General features: G+C 45.9%; 1 protein-coding gene across 2 annotated transcripts in view; it reads right to left on the bottom strand.

Annotated features, from left to right (window-relative positions):
- Nucleotides 1–768: 768 nt before the first annotated feature.
- The window catches only part of ACAP3 (ArfGAP with coiled-coil, ankyrin repeat and PH domains 3), a 156,611-nt gene continuing 133,661 nt past the window's right edge, over nucleotides 769–23,718 (bottom strand). The window contains exons 15-26 of one of the 2 annotated variants that reach the window (XM_075603669.1): nucleotides 22,764–22,972; nucleotides 21,155–21,224; nucleotides 20,931–21,025; nucleotides 19,898–20,106; nucleotides 19,266–19,364; nucleotides 17,718–17,819; nucleotides 15,371–15,463; nucleotides 14,413–14,633; nucleotides 13,290–13,399; nucleotides 12,792–12,902; nucleotides 9,995–10,056; nucleotides 769–2,177 (exon numbers count right to left, since the gene is read on the bottom strand). In XM_075603669.1, the coding sequence (XP_075459784.1) occupies nucleotides 2,071–2,177; nucleotides 9,995–10,056; nucleotides 12,792–12,902; nucleotides 13,290–13,399; nucleotides 14,413–14,633; nucleotides 15,371–15,463; nucleotides 17,718–17,819; nucleotides 19,266–19,364; nucleotides 19,898–20,106; nucleotides 20,931–21,025; nucleotides 21,155–21,224; nucleotides 22,764–22,972 (1,488 nt within the window). In that variant the 3' untranslated portion in view covers nucleotides 769–2,070. Of the gene's footprint in view, nucleotides 2,178–9,994; nucleotides 10,057–12,791; nucleotides 12,903–13,289; nucleotides 13,400–14,412; nucleotides 14,634–15,370; nucleotides 15,464–17,705; nucleotides 17,820–19,265; nucleotides 19,365–19,897; nucleotides 20,107–20,930; nucleotides 21,026–21,154; nucleotides 21,225–22,763; nucleotides 22,973–23,718 lie in introns of both variants that reach the window. The other variant, XM_075603667.1, reaches the window with a different exon arrangement.

The following is a 23,718-nucleotide window of genomic DNA, read 5'->3' on the forward strand; positions in this document are numbered from 1 at the left end:
AAACAGCAATAGGGTCATTTTTAGGATAGAACATGGGATATGGTCAGACACATTTGTGAAGGCTATGTGTATAAAACGTTGGTATATTTTGAGATGGATCAACACAAAGATTGAATTGGTGGAATGCTCCATTTTTCCCACTACATTGTGTTATATGTAAGAAGCTGGCTAGTTCCTTAGTTTTGCTACCGACTGTTAACCAGGCTACACCACATCAGACAGGTGGCAGATTTTTTTTTTTTGTCATAAAAAAAAAATGGAGCAACATAGATGCAGAATTGGATCAATTTTGTTACAACGTGTGCACTGGTTGACTCCTTCCAAGTTCCTTGATACAGTGTTGAGAAAAGGGTACAAGGTGACAGTGCCTCTGCCTCACTTTAACTGCAACTTGCATTGAGACACCTACACCTTATTGAGGGTGATAATTCCTGGTAATGTTGTCCCAAATAAAAGCAGAATCTTGCATAACCCCCATGAAAATGAACATTTGTGAGATTTAAAAAAAAAATAATAATAATAAATATGAGTAAATGTTTTAACCCACAACATGGACTACTACGAAGATCTGAGAAACATTATCGAGCTGTACAATATTCAGATGTAGGTATCACTGCGTGTCGTTAAGGGTCTCTAAATCAGGGGCGGGCAACTCCAGTCCTCGAGGGCCACCGACAGGTCAGGTTTTCAGGATATCCCTGCTTCAGCACAGGTGGCTCAATCCTTATGACTGAGCCACCTGTGCTGAAGCAGGGATATCCTGAAAACCTGACCTGTTGGTGGCCCTTGAGGACTGGAGTTGGCCACCCCTGCTCTAAAATGCTGCCGATCACCAATAGAGAAAGAAAATACATGGGATAGACACTATACACAATCTACATTGCAGGTCTGCCAGTGGTTTGCTTCTTGGTCCTATGTCTTTTTTCCCCCCTTTTGAAATCCCAGACCCAGCTAAGCAAGATGTATGGAATAGAAATACAGTGACGTGGAACACATTTACCAAGCTGCTTAATAATTGAACATGTAGTCACTTTTCAACATGTAGGTTCAGAAGCCCAAGTGCAAAAAGCCTACAGCAACTATATCCAGAGAATACACAATATACAATGCCGTGCTTATTGGATAGTTGAGGGATTTCAGCCAATTTGGGAAGTAGCAGAAGTCGAGCGGCAACGTTACTGTGTTTGAAGACGTTTGGATCGCAGCATCACCTCTGTGTGACCTTGGGCAAAATCACCACCCCCAACCAAAAATAAACAGTTTTCTAGAGCCAGGGACTTGTGTCCGAAATATTCTCAGTACAGCACTGCGTCCAGCCAGTCCCATGTGAACACAGTTGCTCGCAATGACAGTCTAAATGTACGGTTACGGGCAAATGGGAGTCATCCCCAACATTTCTCTAAAGCTGAAACCTGCTGTCGGATATTGGTCGTCGTGTACGTGAAAAAAGGAAAAAGTGAAGGCAGTTTACAAAAAAAAAATATGTTATGATCTAAGTGGGAAAGGAGCATTGAAAAGGAAGTGTTGCAGTGTTGAAAGTGTATACTCCGCATCATTATGCAACGCGGGATGTTCATTTCCACGAGGGAATAAAGTGCTTCCTTCTTAACTAGGTCTTACAGTGAAAAGATGAATGCTTTAACCCAAGGGTTATCGTTTCCTAATCGCGGACCGCTGCAGTGTAATATTAATTCGGAGGACGACCATCTGTAGACTCCGCTTTGTCCATAAATACATATTTATATACACTTGTTGTGGCCTATCTTTCAGAAACTTGGGTCTAAGGACAGTGATAGGGAAGCCAGGCAGCAAGAGAGCACCATCTGAAGGGAATTGTGCAGGGTTACGGTGACCACCACGGGCTCGGATGTCTTGGACCATTGGCCACAGTTGGAGAACCCCTTGTTAAGTGTTCAGGGCTGGTTATGATTTGCATATGCTTTAGGTTCATCTCCCGACAAAGGGGTTGGATTCTGGAGGGAGAAAGTTCCAGCTGGATTTTCAGGGGGGGCGGGGGGGTTGTGTTCAGGGCAGGGGGGGGGTGGGGGGGGGATGATCTCTCGCTTCCCACTATCTGCAGGAATGACTGAAGTGAACGCTCCTCCGGCTCAGCTTCTCAGGGTTGTTGGACGCCATGTGGGAGTATTCACGGAAAATGTCCAAATAAGTGGTGTCACCTGCAATGCAACGGAGTGAAAAATAAAAACAAAGAAACAAAAAACCCACCACTGTAACTGCCCTTTGGGGGCATCATGCCGGGGAGCTAGACTGCTAGGGAGAATGTGAGGAATTTAGGGGGGGGGGGGCGCGAGATGTTAAGCAGTCTCCCGGCAGCAAAACAGGAGCAAATGGATAGCACCAGATGTTTTAGTATAGTGTTTTCAATAGGATTCCTTCATTCATAAATCTGATGCCATTTTCTGCTCCCGTTTTGCAGCTGGTGGACTTTAAGAAATAGATGGTTGTGAAAATAGAAGACTAAAATAAAAAGGGACGTTAAACTAAAACAAACTACTTTAAACACAGTGCCGCCCCAATTTAAACAGTTTTTACATATCCATCACATTCCCTCCCCAATGGATTTAGGGGGATATGTACAGCATGAAGCACAAAAACAGGCTATTTTAGAGCAACATTACGTTAACAGTGGCGTTAGGATTGGGGCGGTCAGGGTTGTGCTACGGGGTACAGTACTTTGCACCTTCTTGGCTCCACTTACTGTACATCAGCAAGTGACATGAGGAGATGTTAAGTAGAGCAACAGAAGTGGTGCTGATGAGTGGCAGTGTGCACGCATGAGAACAGCCATGCATTAGTTTTAATATGGCTGGTGTTCATTTGTTTTGATGGCTTATTGAAACCATCAGGTTGGAGTTAAAGAGGCAATTCATGCAATAGCATGCAAGTGTGATTTTTATTAAATATAAATCAGTTCTGTAGTATTAGATAATACTTACATTTAGTTTTTTTTTTTTAAACTCTAAATGCCATTTTTATGAGTTTTAATACACTGAGCATCCTTTGATTTCTATAGCAGGTGTTATCCCACCTCCCAAGCAGTCCAAGATATTTGCAACACTTTCCAGTTTGTGATAATGTGTTGCCACTATTCCCAGCATTTTGAGCTACAAACTGTAACAATAGATAATGTTACCTTAGTAATATAAGAATACATTGTAGCTGCTGAGTTACACTGACTGAAGGATTGATTGAAACAGAAAAGCGGCCATTTAGTGAACCCTGGGAAGCAGGATCTTTGCTGACCGATCACGGGAGAACGAATCGATCGACAGCTTCAGCAATTACTGTAGTTTTCAACAAAGGTAATCAAAGGCTGCATATATTAAAACATTAATACATTTTTTTTCTTTAAGGTGCCGCTTGGACTGCCTCCTTAAGCTATTTATGTGTCAAATAGAAGTGGCCTTATAGGTACAGCTCATGCAGACATCCCAGCACAGAAAGAAGTCCTGTGGGAAGCCAAAGGTAAAAATCACAGTGAAGATGTTAATATATTAAAGAAGCCAGACAGCAATCAGAAACCAAGCAGAACAAGCTAAGAGTTGGAATATGATTTTATTAACAGTGTTTTTAAGATTGAGAGAACAGTGAAAACACACACACACACACACACACACATATATATATATATATAAATATATATATATAAAACCCATTGCTGCCAAGAGACCTGCAGAACCACAAGCCCATCTGGAAACAGTGGGTTTAAATAGCACAGGGATCATGACATAGAATATTCACAGATTACAGCTAGAAGTTGAACAAGCAAACAAGAAGGAGCACCACCGAGGTGTAAGCAGGAAGGGAAAAGGTATCAGAAGTGTTTGCTTATTTACAGCGAGAGGGGGTTCTCAGGATTGTGCAGCCTCTCAAACCCATCATGCACATGTTCCTCCCTGACATTTCTCTTTGGAGAGGTTATATACGTGGGCAGGACGCAATGCACCGCCTTCTTTGCGAAGACACTAGTGTGTACTAGTAATGCATAGCAACGGATCTCAGGTTTACACACAATGTATACATTGCTTTAGTTGTTTGCCCAATTACAACGGGTACTCGTCTCCCTCCGAATGATATAAAGGCTGAGCAGAACCAGAACCGGTCATACTTTAGTCGCAAAGATGCTCCAAAACAGAAGCCGGACGCGGCTGAGCCAGACTGCTCCTTGGTGCAGAACTGAATGTGACAGAACAGAGACACCAGTTCGAAACTCACTGTACACCATACAACATCAGCATATCCCACCTCACTTGCCTCCAGAAGTAGCAGCTGTGTAACTAGCACATCATGCAATTAGCATCCGTTCCAAGGGACAGCCTCAGCTGCCAAGGTCAAGAATCAAGCTTTCCAAAATGTTGCTGCAAAGTGACCTTGAGCATCTTTTCACCCCTATAAGCATGGAGCGCATGATGCATATTTCACGGAATGAAATCTCCGGCCAGGCGGTTATTGAAATAAAATAGTCCTAAAATAGCAAATTAACCGGATGCCACAATTAACTATACACAGGTAGTAATCAACTCCTACGGAACACGCCCTCGGAATATTAATAAACACAAAATAAGTATGTCGTGTTTTCTGATTGGAGCTCTGTCACGGTAACATTCAGGGGTTAGGGGAAATCGGCTTTTTGTTGCTGGTTAATGGGACCAGAATGCGTATCAGTGGGCCCCATACTTCTTTCTCCCGGCCCCTTTAACCAGCCACATTGATTTATATTTGCATTGCTGTTGCTTCAAATTATTTTAAGCAGCATTTTCGTGTTGCATTTCGGAGCTATCTGAACATAAAATATTTATTGAAGACTCGTACCCCCATGAACCCCAGAGGAATCAGGTGTATTATCAGCTAAACCTACTAGTGCTGGATAATCAGATCTTCCTGGAAACAGAAGACCCAATAAGCAGGTAAAAACACCATATAACCATTTTATGTGTGCATCCCACCCCCCTAATTATTGTGCTTGTGAAAAGGTTCTAGGTAGACCAAGGCTTTCGTAAATATAAAGAAGAACCAAGAGTGAGTAGCTGAAGTTCTAGATCACCCCACATGTCAAATGAGGTAAGAAAGGTTGATGGAGACATAACTCCATTTTCCCCATAATATTTAAGTAGTAAAGCTCAAACTGACGCTATAAAGTATAATGCAATAGCAACTAGATCACGGGCAGCCAACTCCAGTCCTCAAGTGCCACCAACAGGTCAGGTTCTACGGATATCCCTTCTTCAGCACAGGTGGCTCAATCAATGGCTCAGTCATTGACTGAGCTACTGATTGAACCACCTGTGCTGAAGCAGGAATATCCTTAAAACATGACCTGTTGGTGGCACTTCAGGACTGGAGTTGGTCACTCGTGATCTAGATCTTACTTCACTATATAATGGAATGAAAAATCTAAGCAAATCTCACTGAAACACTAAAAAAACTGTTCTGTGTAACACACGGAAAATTAATCTACTGTTTGAGCGTGTGTGTGTGTGTGTGTGTGTGTGTGTGTGTGTGTGTGTGTGTGTGTGTGTGAGCTCGTGAGTGTGAGTGATCTCAGTGATGGGGAGGCCAGCAATGCAAGATCCTAAAAGGGTTATGTTTCCATCGATTTCAAATGAAAAAGTGCTATAGGAAAAAGTATTTGAAGAAACTGTAGTATAGGAAAAGGATGAAACAATAACAGTCATCCTTTTAGTTCCCGCTAAAAGGGAAAATATGCATAATACAAACCTTCAATTAGATTGCACCAGAATCCCCCCAAAATAAATACAAATGTAAAAATAAACTGAAAACCACAGCAAGCCTTTCTGTAAACATCCCCCTGGGGAAATTGAATTTGAAACAATATTTCCTTACATCCCTTCCTAACAGCACATGGTAAATATAACTTTTCTTCAGAGGCTTCAGATATGAATTCTGATAGTGTGTATGTAGTAACAAAGTAGGGAGAGGGAGTATGGGGTACTGTATGATACCTTTTTATTGGACCAACAAGTAGTTGGCATGTTACAAGCTTTCCAACCTCTCGGGGTCCTTCATCGGGTAACCCTGACCCTGGGAGGTTCCAAAGCTTGTAACATATCACACCCGCTACTCTCTCTCCCTCCTGTGTTACTACATGGAAGAAAAGACCAACACGCCTACCCTCCCTTCTTTGCTTGTAGTTTTGACGGTGGTATAATGTTTATACCTGCCAAGCGAGAGATGGAGTGATTACCGCCATTAACCCTATTGCTGCCAAGGGGCTAGCACCCTATAGCTTTACAAATGCCTAGCACGCCCCCTGGCAACAGAGTGGTTCATTCCTTAACCCATTAGACACAAGACTGACGGCAACATTGGTCAAATCCATCCAGTAGTAGGATAAGAGCTTGATTCCAAGGTATGTATGTTCAATGAGACGTTTTAACATCCCCGTGATCCCTCCCATAAAGCCAGGCGACCAGGAAAAGATCAGAAATATGTCAGAAGAGTGTCAAATAGTTCTTAAAAATGAATCGTACAATTGGGATAAAAACATCCCTATCCAAAAAGAGAAGTTCCCAAAGAAGAGGTTAGATTTCCAGTTTCTACAGAAAAAAAAAGTAAGAAGACCATCTGCCCCTGGAAGGGCTCGCGAGACACCCCAATAAAAACAAATCAGCACATTCCAGGGTGTGACATCCATCCAGCCATACGCCAAACGCCAATAATCAATGTACATAAAGGTTGGAATATAGAAGATGTGCCATTAACATCTACACCAGGGGTGCTCAACTCCCGTCCTTATCAGTCCATGCTTCAGCACAGTTGGCTCAGAGGGTCAGATTTAGCCACCTTTGCTGAAGCTGGTATATTCTGACTACCTGACCTGTTCGGGGGGTGGGGGGGCCTTGAGGACTGGAGTTCAGCACCCCCTGATCTACACTACCAAGAAGCCTTCAGAGCAATGTAGAATTCAGCTAATGCCCACGCTGGTTGTAGGGCTCTTCTTCAGAAAGAGGCTTAACCATTATCCACAGTGACACATGCTGTGTCCCACACACATTCAATACGCAGCAGAGGGAAAGGCAAGTAGGATTTTCCACAAAATAATATTTCTTATAATGGGGGAGTAGGGGGAAGGGTGGGTGATAAAAAAAAAAAAAAAAAAAACTTTTGCGGCAGTATGTCCACTGTATTTAATCTGCCTGCATTCAACTGTTCCGCTTGGCATAAACTATAATAAATTAAATAAGTAAAAAAAAAAAAAAAAAAAAAAAAATACATTTCACTTACCAAGTTACATTTACTCAAATAAAAACACGCACGCGCGCACACACACACACAGACGCGCGCACACACACAGACGCGCGCACACACGCCTCTCCCATACTGGAAGGAGGAAAAGTGCACAAGTATTTACTTTTTCCTTTACATAAAATGTACAGCTTTTACCAGAAAATAATAACCTCGTCACTCCTGCAGAAGAGGACAAAAACTCATTCTACCTCCTCTTCTGCACTGATAGGGTGGATCCTGTGTAGACAGGACACGACGGGATGCATCGGAGTGTTGACTCTGGCTTGAGTTCATAGCTAGCTTTCCTCTGGTGACTACACTCTACCCTTCATTAAATGCCCCTGTGGCAAATAAACTCCTGTTACCGAGTGTAAGAAATCCTGAGGGCCGAAAGTAGCAAAAAATGGCCATATGTTTGAACCTCCAAATAAAGATAGCACCTTTTCCCCTGCACAGAGGGCGTCCCGCTGGTCTGTGGTTAGCATGAGAAGCCCACGCTTCTGCCTGGCAGTGCATTCTGGTTTGGCTGTCCTGATTTTTCTGCTCATGGATTGGATTGCGATTAGGAAACATATTAGCCAAGTGATTCACGGGATCCTTAATCCACAGCTCTGTGAGATCCGTATGGCAGTGGTACACCCTGCCTGGTGGTGTACATCTTTAGCGACCCTTTCAATGCTTTTTACAGTGGTTCTTTTGATATGGGACTCAGGAGACATCTTTATGAATGTTCGAGGCCATTGGAGACTAATAAAATATGGCTGCCATTCCTACTTATTTAATTATTTGGCGAGTATATGATTACATCATTATTGCATGTTTTATAGTGAGCAATAAAACTAGAATAGTAATTATTTTTAAGGGGGGTACTTTTCTGGGGAGGAGGGCTGCCATCTTCTCCACTTCACCTTACAAGCCAACTGGCAGGTGTGGTGGGCATAAGGTGCTTGTTATCATCCAAGGCTTTGATAAGCCTTTTTAGAGGTTATGAGGCTATTATAACGATACAGCACGATCCTAGGTTATAACCAGACAATCCCCAACTTCGGGGTGGGCGACCCTACACTGAAGATGGTTTCATCAATCAAGCTCTAAAGAGCCTCGTGGAAAAGGATGGGTGTGAATAAATGACTCTAGTCTAAGCAGATGCGAATTGGACAACTGATGACAAGATCAGGCATTGGTGAAGATTAGTCCCCAGGTATTTAACAGTCCTCTCTGTGTGTCCCTGACTTCCTGATCTCTTCATACAATGGAATTGCATAGCACTAGAAGTGACATAGGCATGCACTTGGGAACGCCTGTGATTAAATTCGTATCTGGGTGGAGACTCTGTTAAAGCCCCCTACACTGCATCTCTGCTGTTGGGGGCTCAACCAGAGTAACGGCCTGTATAACACAGCTGGCTTCCCCAAATGTAGTTAGTGCACTTTGTTGACTCCCTATGAAGGGGATTGTTAACACGGGTCCTTTAACCCATTCACTGCCGAGATGGTGGTGCTCATGACAGCAACGCTGCTAGAATTGGCAGCGAACACGTTTTGCGGCTGCGATGGGCATAACTAATGGTCTTCGATAACCCTACGGGAGAACAACCAAGACATAAAGATGTGGAAAGTTGCAAAACCATTAGATGGAGATGCCTACCCTACTCTCAATTAATAATAGGAGGTTTCTTAAAACTTCCTATTGGTGGTTAAGCTAGATGGAGGGCAGGACGGCTACGCATTGATCACAGACCCACAATAAGTAGCAGGGATTCCCGCTGTGTTCTGAATCGTTCTTGCATTCTCAGCCAGTGAACGGGTTGAGACACAGGACAAAATAGCTGAAGAAGGGTAGGGGAAGCTGAAGGATCTTGTATCTATTTATCACACTAAAAAAAAAGCACCAGGAATCAGACAACCTCAAAATAGCAAAGTGCTTGGAATGTGAGTATCGGAGAACGCCACCGCCCCGCAGCATTACAGCAAACACTAATCTGCTCAGAAGTCGCCCCCTTCCGCCAAGCGCCATACCCCAACTTCTCGTTCATGGAAGAAGGGCCGCGGCTCTGGTTGCTCGTTCAGGGGAGCCCCTTAAAATCAGGAACACTTTAACCCCCACCCACCCCCCCAAACCGCGGACGCAAACCAGTTCCTTGGTATTCATTGCCCTCCCTGAACTTCTTAGGACCTTTCACAGGGTTCAGCTGGTAGTCACTTCCCGTTTATCCCCAAATACACATACAACCAGGCACTGAAGAGGCAGACGAGCCACGGGTAATCTCACTGCCTCAGTCTCCTCAGTGTCCGTTGTGATCTTGCCTATGTAAGAGCTCATTATAATTACAGTTCCAAAAAAAAAAGTGCTAAACAGTACATAGAATCTGGAAATATCATCCCAGCTTTCATTTTGCTGGGGCAGGGATGAGGACAAAAATAAAAAAAATTGGTCCGGACCCCTCCAAAATTTTGGTTTAGTCGTGCCCACGGGTTCACATGTAATCCATCCCTCCCCTGGTGCCAGGAGCCAATCCCCATGCAGGTTTCCAAAAGGGTGCCAAAGACCAGCTAGTGTTGTAGAGTTCAAAGGAGGGGTCAGCTGCACCTCCTTCAAGCAGGAGCCAGAGGAGTCTGTCTGTCTGTCTGTCTGTCTGACTAACACTCATCTATATTAAGGCAGATGAATTCCTGGATGCACTTCCTGTACTGTTGCTCAGTTGGGCTGTTGCTGGGATATTGACCTGGTAGTCCGAAAGGTCCATCTGCTTCCCTCATCTCCTCGTTCATCCGGGCAAGTCGCAACCTGGGTGGGAGAGGCAAGGACAGGGTTAATGCTTGACTGCGCCCGCTTGGGTCGTCAAGAGTTATTAGCAATGCACACCTAAAACAAAACGTAACACGCCGAACACGCGGTGTTCCGAGAAAAACGGGAAATCCCCTCTTATTTTTCGTCATATTTTGCAGAAAAATCACTCCGTGTTCATGAAAATGGGAGAAATTCTGGGTCTGTCGCGGTAGATAATTACATGTAAGAATTATTTGATAATCTAATAAATATTCTTTGGAATTGGTGACGGGCGCGATGACCTCATCAAGTGTATAGTTCCGAAATGGTGCGTAGCGAAGAAGATCAGCGCGTTGTCAAGTGCTTGAGACAGCGCGAGAATTATGGTCAAAACGCTTATATGAAAAACTCCTGATAAAGGACGGTCTGTAGGAGGACTGAACAAACTAATTCATAAAACAACGTATCGTCCGGGAATGGGAGCAGCTGGATCAGCGCGTTATCCATTATGCAATAAGACAGTGGCGTTCTCGTCTTCGGGCGCGCGTTGCAGCAGAAAGAGGACAATTTTGAACACACACTTTAAACTCAAACTTTATACGAATGTTAATGTTTCAGATTAGATGACACCAGTTTAACACATTTACAAGCTAAGAAGGAAAAAACCTCCTATTTCTCGGCTAATGAGCATGAACCTACCGCAGTGTATCTGGTACTTGTTGACCTAATACAGTCACATCAATTTAGTTGACATCAGTTGATTGTCTACATTATGCTTCTTATACAGTGTTAATCTACAGAACCGATCTACAATTGTGCCCATTTTCATGGAGATTGAGCGAGAAATATATAAGATATGATGAAAAACTAAAGGGCTCCCTTTTTTTTTCCTGTTCACGGCATATATTGAGCAAGTCTACCTGTAGTATGTATGTATATCTTTATTCATATAGCACCATCTTGGTACATAGCGCTGAACAGCAGTAATACACGTGACATAATACTATAACACAGTGGGAATAAGCGCGTCAGACATGAAAGTATCCATAGGAATGGGAGTAGTATGACAAAGAACCTCTTTCAATGCCTAGATATGCAATCAAAAATGAAACCGGGCACATCATAAGTAATCATTTAAGTTATTACATATTTAAGTTTGTAGACAGTAGCCAGTTTTTCCATCCACGGTGGAGGAGTTTTTTTTAGGGCCAAAGGCCCCCTTGTGCAATTCCTCCTGGAACGAGACGTTTGCTGCTGTCTGAAACCTTGATCAATGTGTACGTGGACTATCACTTCTGTCATTCCCTGTTGTCTTCACTATTTAAAAGCTACCTGCTCCGAGACACTATATATTCCAGTATTTGTAATGTTTTAGGGTGCACGAAAGAGCTGATGCTCCTGTCTCCTGTGGCAACTTTGACACAGTCTTACAAATGACAAGGATGCATGTGGCCACGATGGAGATCCAGTCTCCTTGGCAGACCAGAAGCTGGCAGGCAAAACAGAGTTAATCGTGAAGCTGCAGCAGTTGGTATGCTCCAAGTGCGACCTCCGCTTAATTAAAGTGTTGAATACATAAAGCGGCTATTCTAATGAACTGGTGCTGAGCCGAAACAGAGTAAGAGGCCGATAGTAAAGGTTCCCGCAGCGGATAAATTCTAGGGCAGATTATATCAGGATTATAAACTTAAAAACCTGCACCTGGAGGTGGCCTTCCCACAGTAATGGAATATGGCACAAGTTATATGGTTTTGGAAGATGCACCTATGGATGATATCGTAGGGTGGCAAATCAACACATTGGTGGGAGGAGGAAGTCCATTTCATCAAAGGTTGAGTCATCCATCTGTTGATTATCCTGAGAAATCCACCAAAGTTAGGAGGTTCACAACCCACAGCGACTGGGGTTCTACAGTAACTATACCCAGTGTTCGACAAACCTATACATTTGCTCGCCCCGGGCGAGTGGATTTAACCCCCGGGCGAGTAAATATTGGCCCCAGCAGCACACGTTTGGTACTAGGTGGTGAGTAGATTTTTTTTGTGTGGCGAGTAGATTTTTTGGTGATTTGTCAACCACTGACTATACCCATGTCCAAACCCTGCACTGGGTGGGTATCTTGGGATGACCAGAAGTCAGGAGCACGAGTGAAAGGACAGAAACATTTCTGCCCCAAGAAGTCTTTCACAAAGATCGGTTAACTTAATCCCTCAACCGCTAAACACTTTAATTAATGTGCTATGACTTTACTAATGAATGGTGATGGGAGGAGCAGCTGCAAAGTAACGATGTTACAAGCGCAATATAACTCAATGTGGATACGTTTTAACACATCTTGAGTCCTACTTCAGCACATATGACTCGTAGGCCGGGAGTCATCCAAGCGCGATGACTTGAATGGCGGTTACCGCCAAACCGGGCACGATACCCCACACCGCGCTTTACCGATTACCGACCACGGTGAGATAAGGCTAAGCTTTGGGTTTGCTCTATAAACATCAGAAATGAAGGTGTAAAACAAGGCTGAACAATGTTCACATAGACCAGGGGTAAGCAGATCCAATACTCAAGGGCCACCAACAGGTCAGATTTTTCGGATATCCCTGCTTCAGCACAGTTGGCTCAATCAGAGGCTCAGTCTTCGACTGAGCCACCTGTGCTGAAGCCGGGTTATCCTGACCTGGTGGTTGCCCCCTTCAGGACTGGAGTTGCCTACCACAGTCATAGATGGTGGTCAAAGAGAAGACACTCACAAAGTGACGATGTCTGCATTGGCGGCCTGCACGGCGATGCTTAGGGGATCCTGTCCGTCCTCGTCCACTGCATGCTGATTGGCTCCTCGCTTTAAGAACAGGCAGACCTGACTGGGGAAGGACAGCCATGCATTAGAAGCAGGAATACAGGCTCAGCAGAGGTAGCCAACTAGTGGCGCGAACCCACTCAGAAGCCTGCGAGGCGGTACATGTGATCAAAGAGGCAACAAACACTGCATATGGATATTAAAAAGGTCATCTGAAGCATATACCCGTGCACATAGGGCATTCCAAAAAGGGTTAATATAATCCCCCAAAAATACAATCTCTGAGCCAATGTAATATTCTCTTGACTTTCATCAGCTCCCTCCCCCCATTAATGCCACTGAAGCTACATTATTAGTTGCCATTCGGTTATAGGGGGAGTGAGTATTTTTGTTCACCACTGGCTACCATGCAGATGTTGCCCCATTCTCAGATGCACCTCCCGGCACCTACCCAGTGTGTCCCAGATATGTGGCATGATGAATAGGTGCTCGTCCTCTCATGTCGATTTGGTTCACATCCGCCCCGTTCTGCAGCAAGAATTCGCAGGCTAGGAGTGAGCCCTGGGGGGAGGTAAACATTGAATTACAATCAACCTACTAGTAAAAACGCACGGTGGACTCTTCCCCCTGCCTGTTCCCCCCCACCCCCCCCAAAAACACAGAGCATGGAAATACAGAAGTACTCATAAAGGTGCCCTACTGGTAAATGCCATGCGGGTGAACTCAAGGTCATAATCCGATGCCAGTGATTTGGGGCATGTCCCTTTATCAGCCGGTGTCTAGAATTAGAATATAAACTCTTTGGGCAAAGTCTTATTGTACCTGTACAGTTTATGGTCAGTGAGATGCGCCCTGCCAGTGCTACAGGTATGTTAGAAAATATATTTTTATTAAAAAGGAAGATGGTTATCTGATACCCCACTGACATGCTGTTTCATCTGCTTATATGTAACATTGGAATATGCCACCAATCGTCTCAGAACCATAGAGACCGCCTTCATCACAAACTGGTAACCTAAGGCCAGGTCCCCGCTGGCTGCTGCAGTGCCCGCTGTTGGGGACGCTGCAGGGACAACAGCCGCTGCACAATGGGACCGGGCCCGCTGCGAGAGGGAGGCGCCGCGCTCTGCCGACAGTGACTCCTGCTCGCAAGAGAATTGTGATCAGGAGTCGCGACGGAGCGCTAAGCCACGCCCCCCGGCAGTTCAGCCAATGAGGGCGAACCTGCCGGGTGACGTCACGGCCACGCCCTCGTCACGCCTCCCCCCCCCCTGTCATTTGGTCTGCAGCTCCCTGCAGACCGAGGAATCGGCTGCACGCGCCGCCAGCCTCGCGGGCGCGCGTGCAGCGGAGGTACTGGGACCTTAGCCTAAGTCTGCTCAGTTTCCTCACTCTACTTCTTAGCTCTAGAATCTCTTCTAGTTTATCCCTTTCGTCATCGGATGATTGTGATCTGAAGCCCAAAAGGTTTGGATTGCTGATGGTAACCAAACCCCAGTTATGTCTTATTGTCTTAGCAGCCGATATTTGCTGAACCTATCTGTTTCGCAGGAAAGGAGGCTACCGATGCGTACCCCGATCACAGCCTGGATGAGCGGGGTCTTGTTTTCATCCTCGTCATTAACCCAGTTCACATCGGCCCTGTTAGCCAGAGCTGCAGCCATAACGGGCAGGTTCCTGGCATGTGACGCCTTGTACATCAACAGCCCCGGGTGCAGCTCCTGCAGGTCCTCTGGGTCAGACGGCTCCTGCTCTGTCTCAGCCTCCCCACTTGACTCTTCGGAGACCTGGCACTCTGAAATCCCAACAGGAATCACAGGTTAGAGACAAGAGATTGCGCACTGAGAGACACACAGCAAAAGACGTGTATTTTTTTAGATGATCAGGATGACGCAAATTCTGGAAATTGACTGCAAATATTTGACCCATCTGGTCAGCCTGTTTTTCCTACTCCCTCTTGAAGCAGACAATACCAAATCTAAGATGATTGTTGTGTCAGTTCTGCAGGGTTTTAGAGTTCTTTCGCTGCATTTACCCCATCACGGCAATGATGTTCACCAACTATGGTGCATCTTTTTCTACTGGTATTTCTAGCCTATTTCATATTCTCTATTCCCACCTACCTTCCGAGGTCTACAAGTTGGGGGCCGCTTGGCTCCCCTTACTAGGCTTTACATGCACACAATTGTTTCCCCTGTTTTTAGACAATCTCCAAATGCGGAAGAGGAATGAGGAGCGGTAGACGTGTTTTGGGCATGGTGTAATATCAAGGTTATATGAGGTGTAGTTATGGAGCTGCGGAGGATACTGTAATACAAGCAGTAACACTGCTGCGTGGGTTGGAGATGAGGTGCAGAGGTAAAAGTGTGTATAAGGAAACAATACTGCACTAGGAGAGATTGTGTCCTTCATGTGTGGTGTATATGGGGTCAGTTCACGAGGAAAATATCAGGGTTGTCCTGAAAGGCGCACAGTATTTAGAGACATAAAAGGGGTTCATTCACTTTTAACACGTGGGAAAGGGTCACTCACCTTCCTCTGTGACACTGTCCACCACAGAACCAAAAACTAGGATGTCATTGCTGCCGTCCGTGCTACCCCCGAGGCCGCTGTCACTGCTTAAACCTGCAGGTCCAACAAGATACACAGCAAACTCATATTAATGCACAGACCGCTGAAAGGCAGAGAGAGAGTGAGAAGGGGCTCAGAGAACGCACATAACATGCCTTGCACAGAGAACACGTGTCTAGGGCTGCCAGGTGACTTCTCCAAAAATACTGGACACAATGGTGAAAGGTCTGACGCGACTGAGACACACACACACACACACACCCCCTCTCACCTGTCTATACTCCATGCTGTTTCCTCCTCTCCGTGGCCCCACCCCCAGAGTTCTGACACCTCCTGATTGGCTGCATTACCCAGCAGCAGCCAATCAGGATGGAGGAAGTTTCCCAGCCCCCTATCAACAGCCCCGCTCTCTCCCTGCTCGGGGAAATCCCGTGGACCCCCAAGCCGGTCAGCTCACTATGTACATAGAGAATATACCGGACACACACATGTCCAGCATTACCTCTCATTTCTTACTCGACAGAGCGTCCAAATAAAGGACAGTGCGGTTCAATACTGGACACCTGGCAACCCCACGACGTGTCTCAGATTTGCTGTGTTGCATTTAGGTATACAGCCAGGTCTCAGCATTTCACATTGGAAACCTCTGCTGCCAGAAGTGCCAGGGATGCTGTGCTATCAATCAGACAGCAATCCTACTCCACACAGAGCTCTGGGCGCAAACACACACAATACACAAACACACACACAAACACACACACAATACACAAACACTCCACTAAAACCACTGAAAATAGACAGCTGCTAATACAAGGACGCAAAGCTAAAATTGCAGGCAGCAGCGGTATTTCCCCAAGCAAAATATACAACACAGCAGACACAAATAGAGACCGTGTCTCAAAAGGATGCTAGCCCCAAATGTGTGGCTCCCAAGCAAACGTCTGCACGTTTCCATAAAACCTCAGTGGTAGGATTTGAGCAGACTGCTGCTCTCTGCTTTAAGTGGTATGAGAGCGTAGGATACTCAGAATATTTCTATTAATTCCCATAACACCTGATGAAGGGCCCTGAGAGGTTTGAAAGGTTGTAACATTCCAACTAATTGTTGGTGCAATAAAAAGGTATCATACCCCCTCCTCCCTCGCCCTCCTTTGTTATTACATGGAAGAAAGGACCAACACAGCCCCCCCATCCTTCTTTTCCTAATATACTGGGAATAGTATAGATACAGATTGCACCACCGATCCAGGTTGTTATAGTGAACACGTGTGGTTCTGCAGAACTCTTCCCCCTGCGAGTGCTAAAACCATTGCATTCGCTAGAGACGCCTGCTCAACCATTCCCCGGGTTTCTAACATTGTAGGGTACACCAGGACGTCAGCGCTTCGTGGCAAACCGAATGCCAGTGGGAATATGCCCTGCAGCAGATGTCAGCATCTGGGGGAAATGACTTATTTGGGGAGTTCTCATGTACACGTTATCTTGTACTCGTAACCAACTAGCTGATGACCGATGTCTCGGACACTTGTGCGAAGTCAGATATAATGGTGGCTGCCCACAAATTCACCAAGTTGTGTATTTCCTTTTCTGGGGGTCTCAGAACCCAGTGCAGTCCTTTGATTCAATGATCACTCCCGTCCAACTGCACACATTGCTAGCAGTTCAGCCCACCCACTTTGCTGGCACTTTAAATATGCCCACACAATAGTCCACCAATTGCTTCTGATGACTGAAGTACAGCGCAGAGCACCACGGAAACAAAGCCACTAATACAGTAGGCATGCCTAATAGGCTCGGCCAATGTTCAGAACATTTATCCATGTCTTAGCCAACCCCAGGACTAATGCCGTATACACCCATTAATGTGGAATGAATAGGAGGAAGACAGGGAAATAAAGTAGGTCGTTCAGCTGTGGCTAGACTTGAATATTCTACCTGCTTATTCTAAACCAGGGGCGGCCAACTCCAGTCTTCAACGGCCACCAACAGGTCAGGTTTTCAGGATATCTCTGCTTCCGCACAGGTGGCTCAATCAGTGGCTCAGTCTCAGTCACTGATTGAGCCACCGGTGCGGAAGCAGAGATATCCTGAAAACCTGACCTGTTGGTGGCCGTTGAGGACTACAGTGTGCCGACACTGTTCTAACCGCATCTTATAGCTAACCTAAACACACTCACTAAATAAGGCTGTTCGGGATGGAAATTACATTTGTGTGCAGGGTTTGGAGTGTGACACCCCCCACCCCCCGCTCTATCACCCACCCTCCTTCTCTTGTGTGTGTATCGGTCTCTCTTACCGCTGACCTTACCTCCGTCGGGGAGAAACGGCATAGCGCTGTCACCGGGCTCAGCGCCACTGCCATTCCACGGTGCAGCCAACAGGGGGTGCTGCGCGGGAAGCTGGCCGGCACCTAAGAGGAAGGCGATGGGCACGGTCACAGAAATAATAATATTATTATATTTATAGTTTTAGTGTGTTTCCATTACAAAGCGCTCTGCAATTACACTACTCATGCAGCCACCCCCGAGGCGGAACGTTGTGTTTCGGGAGATCGGATCTGCGGAACAATCTCCATAAAAAGAGAACAGAGACGTATGACTTTCCTAAACCCGGAGTCCCGGAGAGATGAACGGATCGAAGGCCAAGCAGAGTGCAACTCGCTGAGGCTAGAATCAAACTTACAAGCTCGTCTATGCAAGGCCGTCACTTTAACCCCTTCCCATCCCTGCTATTCATCGTCCATTGGATAGATCAGTTGCGTGACTACAACACCAGCAATCGCATGCAAGAACCTGACTGGCTGCACGAAGACTCGAATACACAGTGTGCAGTGGCGGATTTCCAAAAAATGCCGCCCGTAGGCACTTAAATGGTGCCACCCTCCTCCTTCAGCGTCACTTGACGCCACGCCGCCCTGTTGCCATGGCAACGAGACACTGTATGGGGCGTCACGTTGCCGGCCACGCATGCGCAGGCAGCAAGCGCCAATGTGGGCCGCCCCAGGCCCGAGCCTATCGGGCCTCATGGGAAATCCGCCACAGACAGTGTGGCGCTGCATATAAGCACGGCACCCAGGTAGACATTGATAAACCTGGATGAAAACTGAACTTCTGTCAACGCTTTAAGCGAGGTGTGTTTAAAAGCTGTGCACTGAGGCAGGCATAAGCTTATAGGGGGCCATAAAATGGATTTGAAGCAAAAGGTGGCCCTGTGTGCTCATTTGCACGTGATTACCCAGAATCCCTGGCTGCAGTGGAAGCACTGCATGCTGGGAGATAATGGGGAAAAGCAGGGGTCGCAGACCTGTCTGAGACATGCAAATGTGCTCACAACGTGATATTTTTATTTGCTGTATGCAATACGGTGGAGGGTTTTTTGGCACTTTTTTACCCACCATAACTTATTTATAATGTGTGCTCAGCACTTTAGCGATTTCTGAGAAACAAAATAAATCAAAACAGCTTGGAAAGTTTTAAAGAAAATAGCCCAAGGTAATGCAAATCGGAACTGGAGCGGGTTACTTTGATTAGGCTTGCGGTGGGAGAGACTTGAGATTTTGTTAGCTAATATGACTCAGCATAGTTTAGAAAAGGTTATCTCCCCTGGGGTTAAAATAGCCCAATTCATTGGGCATTTTTGGTATAAGAGCAACACTGGAGCAAACCCCATTGATTCCCTTCCTCCTAAATCTTTGTACCCGTGATAACCCTAGGTAAGTGCGAAGCGCGTCAGAGCCATGCTGAGCTGGCTGCCACAGCAATGAAGAGTTAGATTCTAACCTCAAATGCAACGAATAGAAGGGGGGGGGAAGCAACGACTGGATAGTGAAGAGCAGTGTCGTGCGATGTATACTTACTGCGTGGCCCGGATCCCGTGTCAAAGTAAGAAAAGAGGGAGTCCAGCTCATCCGGACAGAAGAGAGAATCCCGGCGGAACTTGCGCTCCAGGGTGGCAGCTGTCCGGAGAAACGGACCAGCATGAAAAGGAGTGTAATGAGTAGAGAAAATCAAGTGTGTGTATATATATATATATATATCTTTGTGTATGTATGTGTGTGTATGTGTATTGTGTGTGTGCGTGTATGTGTGTATGTATGTGTGTGTGTATGTATATGTAGATGTGTATATGTAGATGTGTATGTGTATATGTAGATGTGTATGTGTATATGTAGATGTGTATGTGTATGTGTAAATGTGTATATGTAGATGTGTGTGTGTATATGTAGATGCGTGTGTATATGTGTATATATCTATATATATATGTGTGTGTGTGTGCATATGCGTGCGTGTGTGTGTGCATATGCGTGCGTGCGTGCATATGCGTGCGTGCGTGCATATGCGTGCGTGTGTGTGTATATATGTGTGTGTGTGTGTGTATGTGTATATATACATATATATATATATATATATATATATATATATATATGTGTGTGTGTGTGTCCGTGTGTAGGGACACGTCTTATGTAAGGCAGCCCGAACATCTCCTTACCTGAGGAGAGCATGGCTGGAGACGCGTTCCCTGCCTCGTGTCTGTACTTTCTGCGGGAAGATGGCCCTTTGGTGGCGCTGTTGTTGCGCTGACACTTCTTCACGCTCCATCGCTGGGGCTTCCTCTCATTTACTATCGGAACACTTCCCAACCTCTTCAGGAACTTCTTCTCCACATACTTTGCTTTTATCCACGCCTCTTTGTCCTGCCTGAAAGAACAAAGGGGATTGTGTAACAGAGAATTTTAGCTTGTTCTTTACTCTAGCACAGGGGCGGCCAACTCCAGTCCTCAAGGGCCACCACCAGCCAAAGTGTTCAGGATATCCCTTCAGCACAGGTCGCTCAGTCGCTGACTGAGCCACCTGTGCTGAAGGAGGGATATCCTTAAATCCAGACCTGTTGATGGCCCTTGAGGACTGGAGTTGGCCACCCCTGGAGAAGAGGCAAAATGCTGCAAAGCAATGTGCCCGAGGTCCCTACAACACCAACGGAGTATCTTAAGTTATACATTCTTTGCTGCAGCCCGTCTGAAAACGAGAAGCGAGTCCATTTACAGAGAAACGCAGGGGAAAATGGGAGAAATACATACCAAAGTGGAAAGAATAACAAACCACACAGGAGTAAAACATATCGCAGCAAAGACAACGGCTCATATTTGCTTAGTAGCGCTCTATTATAAGACACCTTCTAGGACAGGAAGACACCTTGCAGTGAATGGGTTGTAAGTATCTTCCTCTGCCGGACAGTGTCATAGCACCGCTTAGAAACATGGCCAAAAAATCGGCTTCCTATAAAGTTAGAACGTTATGTAATCTGAGCTGATCGATAACGTCAGCTGGTAATAAAATATACGTGTGTCCGGGGAGCCGGAGTTTCGATTAAAATAGTCAAATCATTTTGAACCCTTAAATTAGTGATCCAATTATACAAAAAAAGGTAAAGATCGGCGAAGTTAATCTGTGAAGCTCCCGTTTGACAAGGCCTGCAAGACCCCATGTCCAGAGCCCTTGGGCAAGAGGAGTGAGATACTTACCGAGAACACCCTGAGGTTGGCTTTTTTAGGCCCTGGTTCTCACACTTCGCCTCATAGATCTGGTTGATGGTGGCGTTCCCCAGCTCGCACATTAGCTGAATTCAGTCAACAGAGAATGAGAGAGATGGAGAAAATACTCAAAATTAGTCCCCCTATTCTCTCCTTCCAGGTGGAGGTAGCAACTCCCTGGCCAAGTGACAACAATCGCTTGACCACTCCCTCACCTTCAGTAACTCTGGCTCCCAGGAGTCCAAGGTCAGAGAGCGGACTTTGGAGAAGTGCACCCCAAGGCTCCTAGAAAGCAGGAGGAGGAACATCAGAAACAAGAGTAGATTCACCATCAAGACAGCCATTACAATCGGACAACACCGAGGAACAGGGAATACAAATCGAAAATAGGAGGGGTTATACTAACCTACACCCCAGAGGAACCCACAATGCACAGTAGGCCGCTCAACATCATTGGTCTGTGAATAAGCCAGTGCCTCATGCAAATGTATATATATTGATATAGGTTGCAAATACAGTGCTTATTTTACAGATTATTCATCCTCTTACAGTATGTTCCTGCCCAGCTGCAATCATCTAGCATAATCACAACCATAAAAACCGTTCTAGCACTCACTAGAAGGTAACACTAAATCAAGGCGGTGTCATGAAACATAGAAATGACCGCGGTGCATTCTGGGATACAAAATGGATACATATCCACACTCATTTTCAAGGAGGAAAAAAAAAAAAAGAAGAATCGACCCTTCAGTGCATGACTCAAAAAGCGTTGTTTTACATAGCAAAAAAATAAATAAAAAAATACACCATTTTCCCTCATCATAAACTAAAGCGGTAACATTACACGAACACACACATACAGGCATACCCCGGTTTAAGGACACTCACTTTAAGTACACTCGTGAGTAAGTACATCTAGCTCAATAGGCAAACGGCAGCCCACGCATGCGCCTGTCAGCACGCCCTGAACAGCAATACTGGCTCCCTACCTGTACCGAAGCTGTGCGCAAGCGGGGAGACTATAGAGCCTGTTACACATGTCTTATTTACATCAGTTATGCACGTATATAACGATTGCAGTACAGTACATGCATCGATAAGTGGGGAAAAGGTCGTGCTTCACTTTAAGTACATTTTCGCTTTACATACATGCTCCGGTCCCATTGCGTACGTTAATGTGGGGTATGCCTGTATGGAGCAGAATAATGGCCAGAGTGACCATTTAGAGCCCATGAGGATCAAGACGTTCCTCACTGCTCAGGGGTGAACCCTGGTACCCCATTATAAATAGAACTCTAATAAAGCGGTGGTCATTATTCTGCTATATATTGTGTGTATTCATTCATGTGCCACAATCGTCAGATATTTATATTTGAGTTTGGGATGAGGGATAGTGGGTGTTTTGATTTCCCCCCCTATGTAATAAATGCTTTTCGAGTTCTCCACTGAAAGGATCTTCTTTTTTTTCCCTGTCTTCAAAATTAGTGTTGTTATATATTATAGAGCATGGGTGGCCAACTCCAGCCCTCAAGGGCCCCCAACAGGTCAGGTTTTCAGGGTCTCTCTGCTTCAGCGTAGGTGGCTCAATCAGTCCCCGCTTCAGCACAGGTGGCTCAATCACTGGCTCAGTCTTTGACTGAGCCACCATTGCTGGAGCTGGGATAGCCTGAAAACCTGACCTGTTGGTGGCCCTTGAGGACTGAAGTTGGCCGCCCCTGTCATATAGCTTACACCTCCCATGTTGCTTTCTTGTAATATACACTCTGTGCAGTTTATATACACCCTCTCCCTGCGCCATCACCGGCACGCAGCAACGGGGCATACCTGTGAATCCCAGAGCATTCAATGCAAAGGGTGAGGCCCAGGTTGATGCTCGCCCAGCGGGGGTCCGTCTGCCCGCAGTCACAGCATTGGTCGTTCCCCGCAATGCTCTGCACCCGCTGCAAGATGCTCTCCCCCTTCACGCTGCGCTCCCGGGAATCGCTGGCGGAGTCAATGCTGCTGGTGGAAGGGGAGGCCGTCCGGTCGAGCCTCTGAACAGAAGAGACAAGGTTAACTTAAATGAGAACACCCATGGTTCTCGGGACGCATGAGATCGGAGAACCTCTTCTCAAGTGGGTTAAAAGGGTGACTCCGAGAACCTCTTCTCAAGTGGGTTAAAAGGGTGACTCCGAGAACCTCTTCTCAAGTGAGTTAAAAGGGTGACTCCGAGAACCTCTTCTCAAGTGGGTTAAAAGGGTGACTCCGAGAACCTCTTCTCAAGTGGGTTAAAAGGGTGACTCCGAAAACCTCTTCTCAAGTGGGTTAAAAGGGTGACTCCGAGAACCTCTTCTCTAGTGGGTTAAAAGGGTGACTCCGAGACCCTCTTCTCTAGTGGGTTAAAAGGGTGACTCCGAGAACCTCTTCTCTAGTGAGTTAAAAGGGTGACTCCGAGAACCTCTTCTCTAGTGAGTTAAAAGGGTGACTCCGAGAACCTCTTCTCTAGTGAGTTAAAAGGGTGACTCCGAGAACCTCTTCTCAAGTGGGTTAAAAGGGTGACTCCGAGAACCTCTTCTCTAGTGGGTTAAAAGGGTGACTCCGAGAACCTCTTCTCTAGTGGGTTAAAAGGGTGACTCCGAGAACCTCTTCTCTAGTGGGTTAAAAGGGTGACTCCGAGAACCTCTTCTCAAGTGGGTTAAAAAGGTGACTCAGAGAACCTCTTCTCTAGTGGGTTAAAAGGGTGACTCCGAGACCCTCTTCTCTAGTGGGTTAAAAGGGTGACTCCGAGAACCTCTTCTCA

Source organism: Ascaphus truei, chromosome 6 (assembly GCF_040206685.1).
Source record: "Ascaphus truei isolate aAscTru1 chromosome 6, aAscTru1.hap1, whole genome shotgun sequence".
In the NCBI taxonomy this organism is placed as follows: domain Eukaryota; kingdom Metazoa; phylum Chordata; class Amphibia; order Anura; family Ascaphidae; genus Ascaphus; species Ascaphus truei.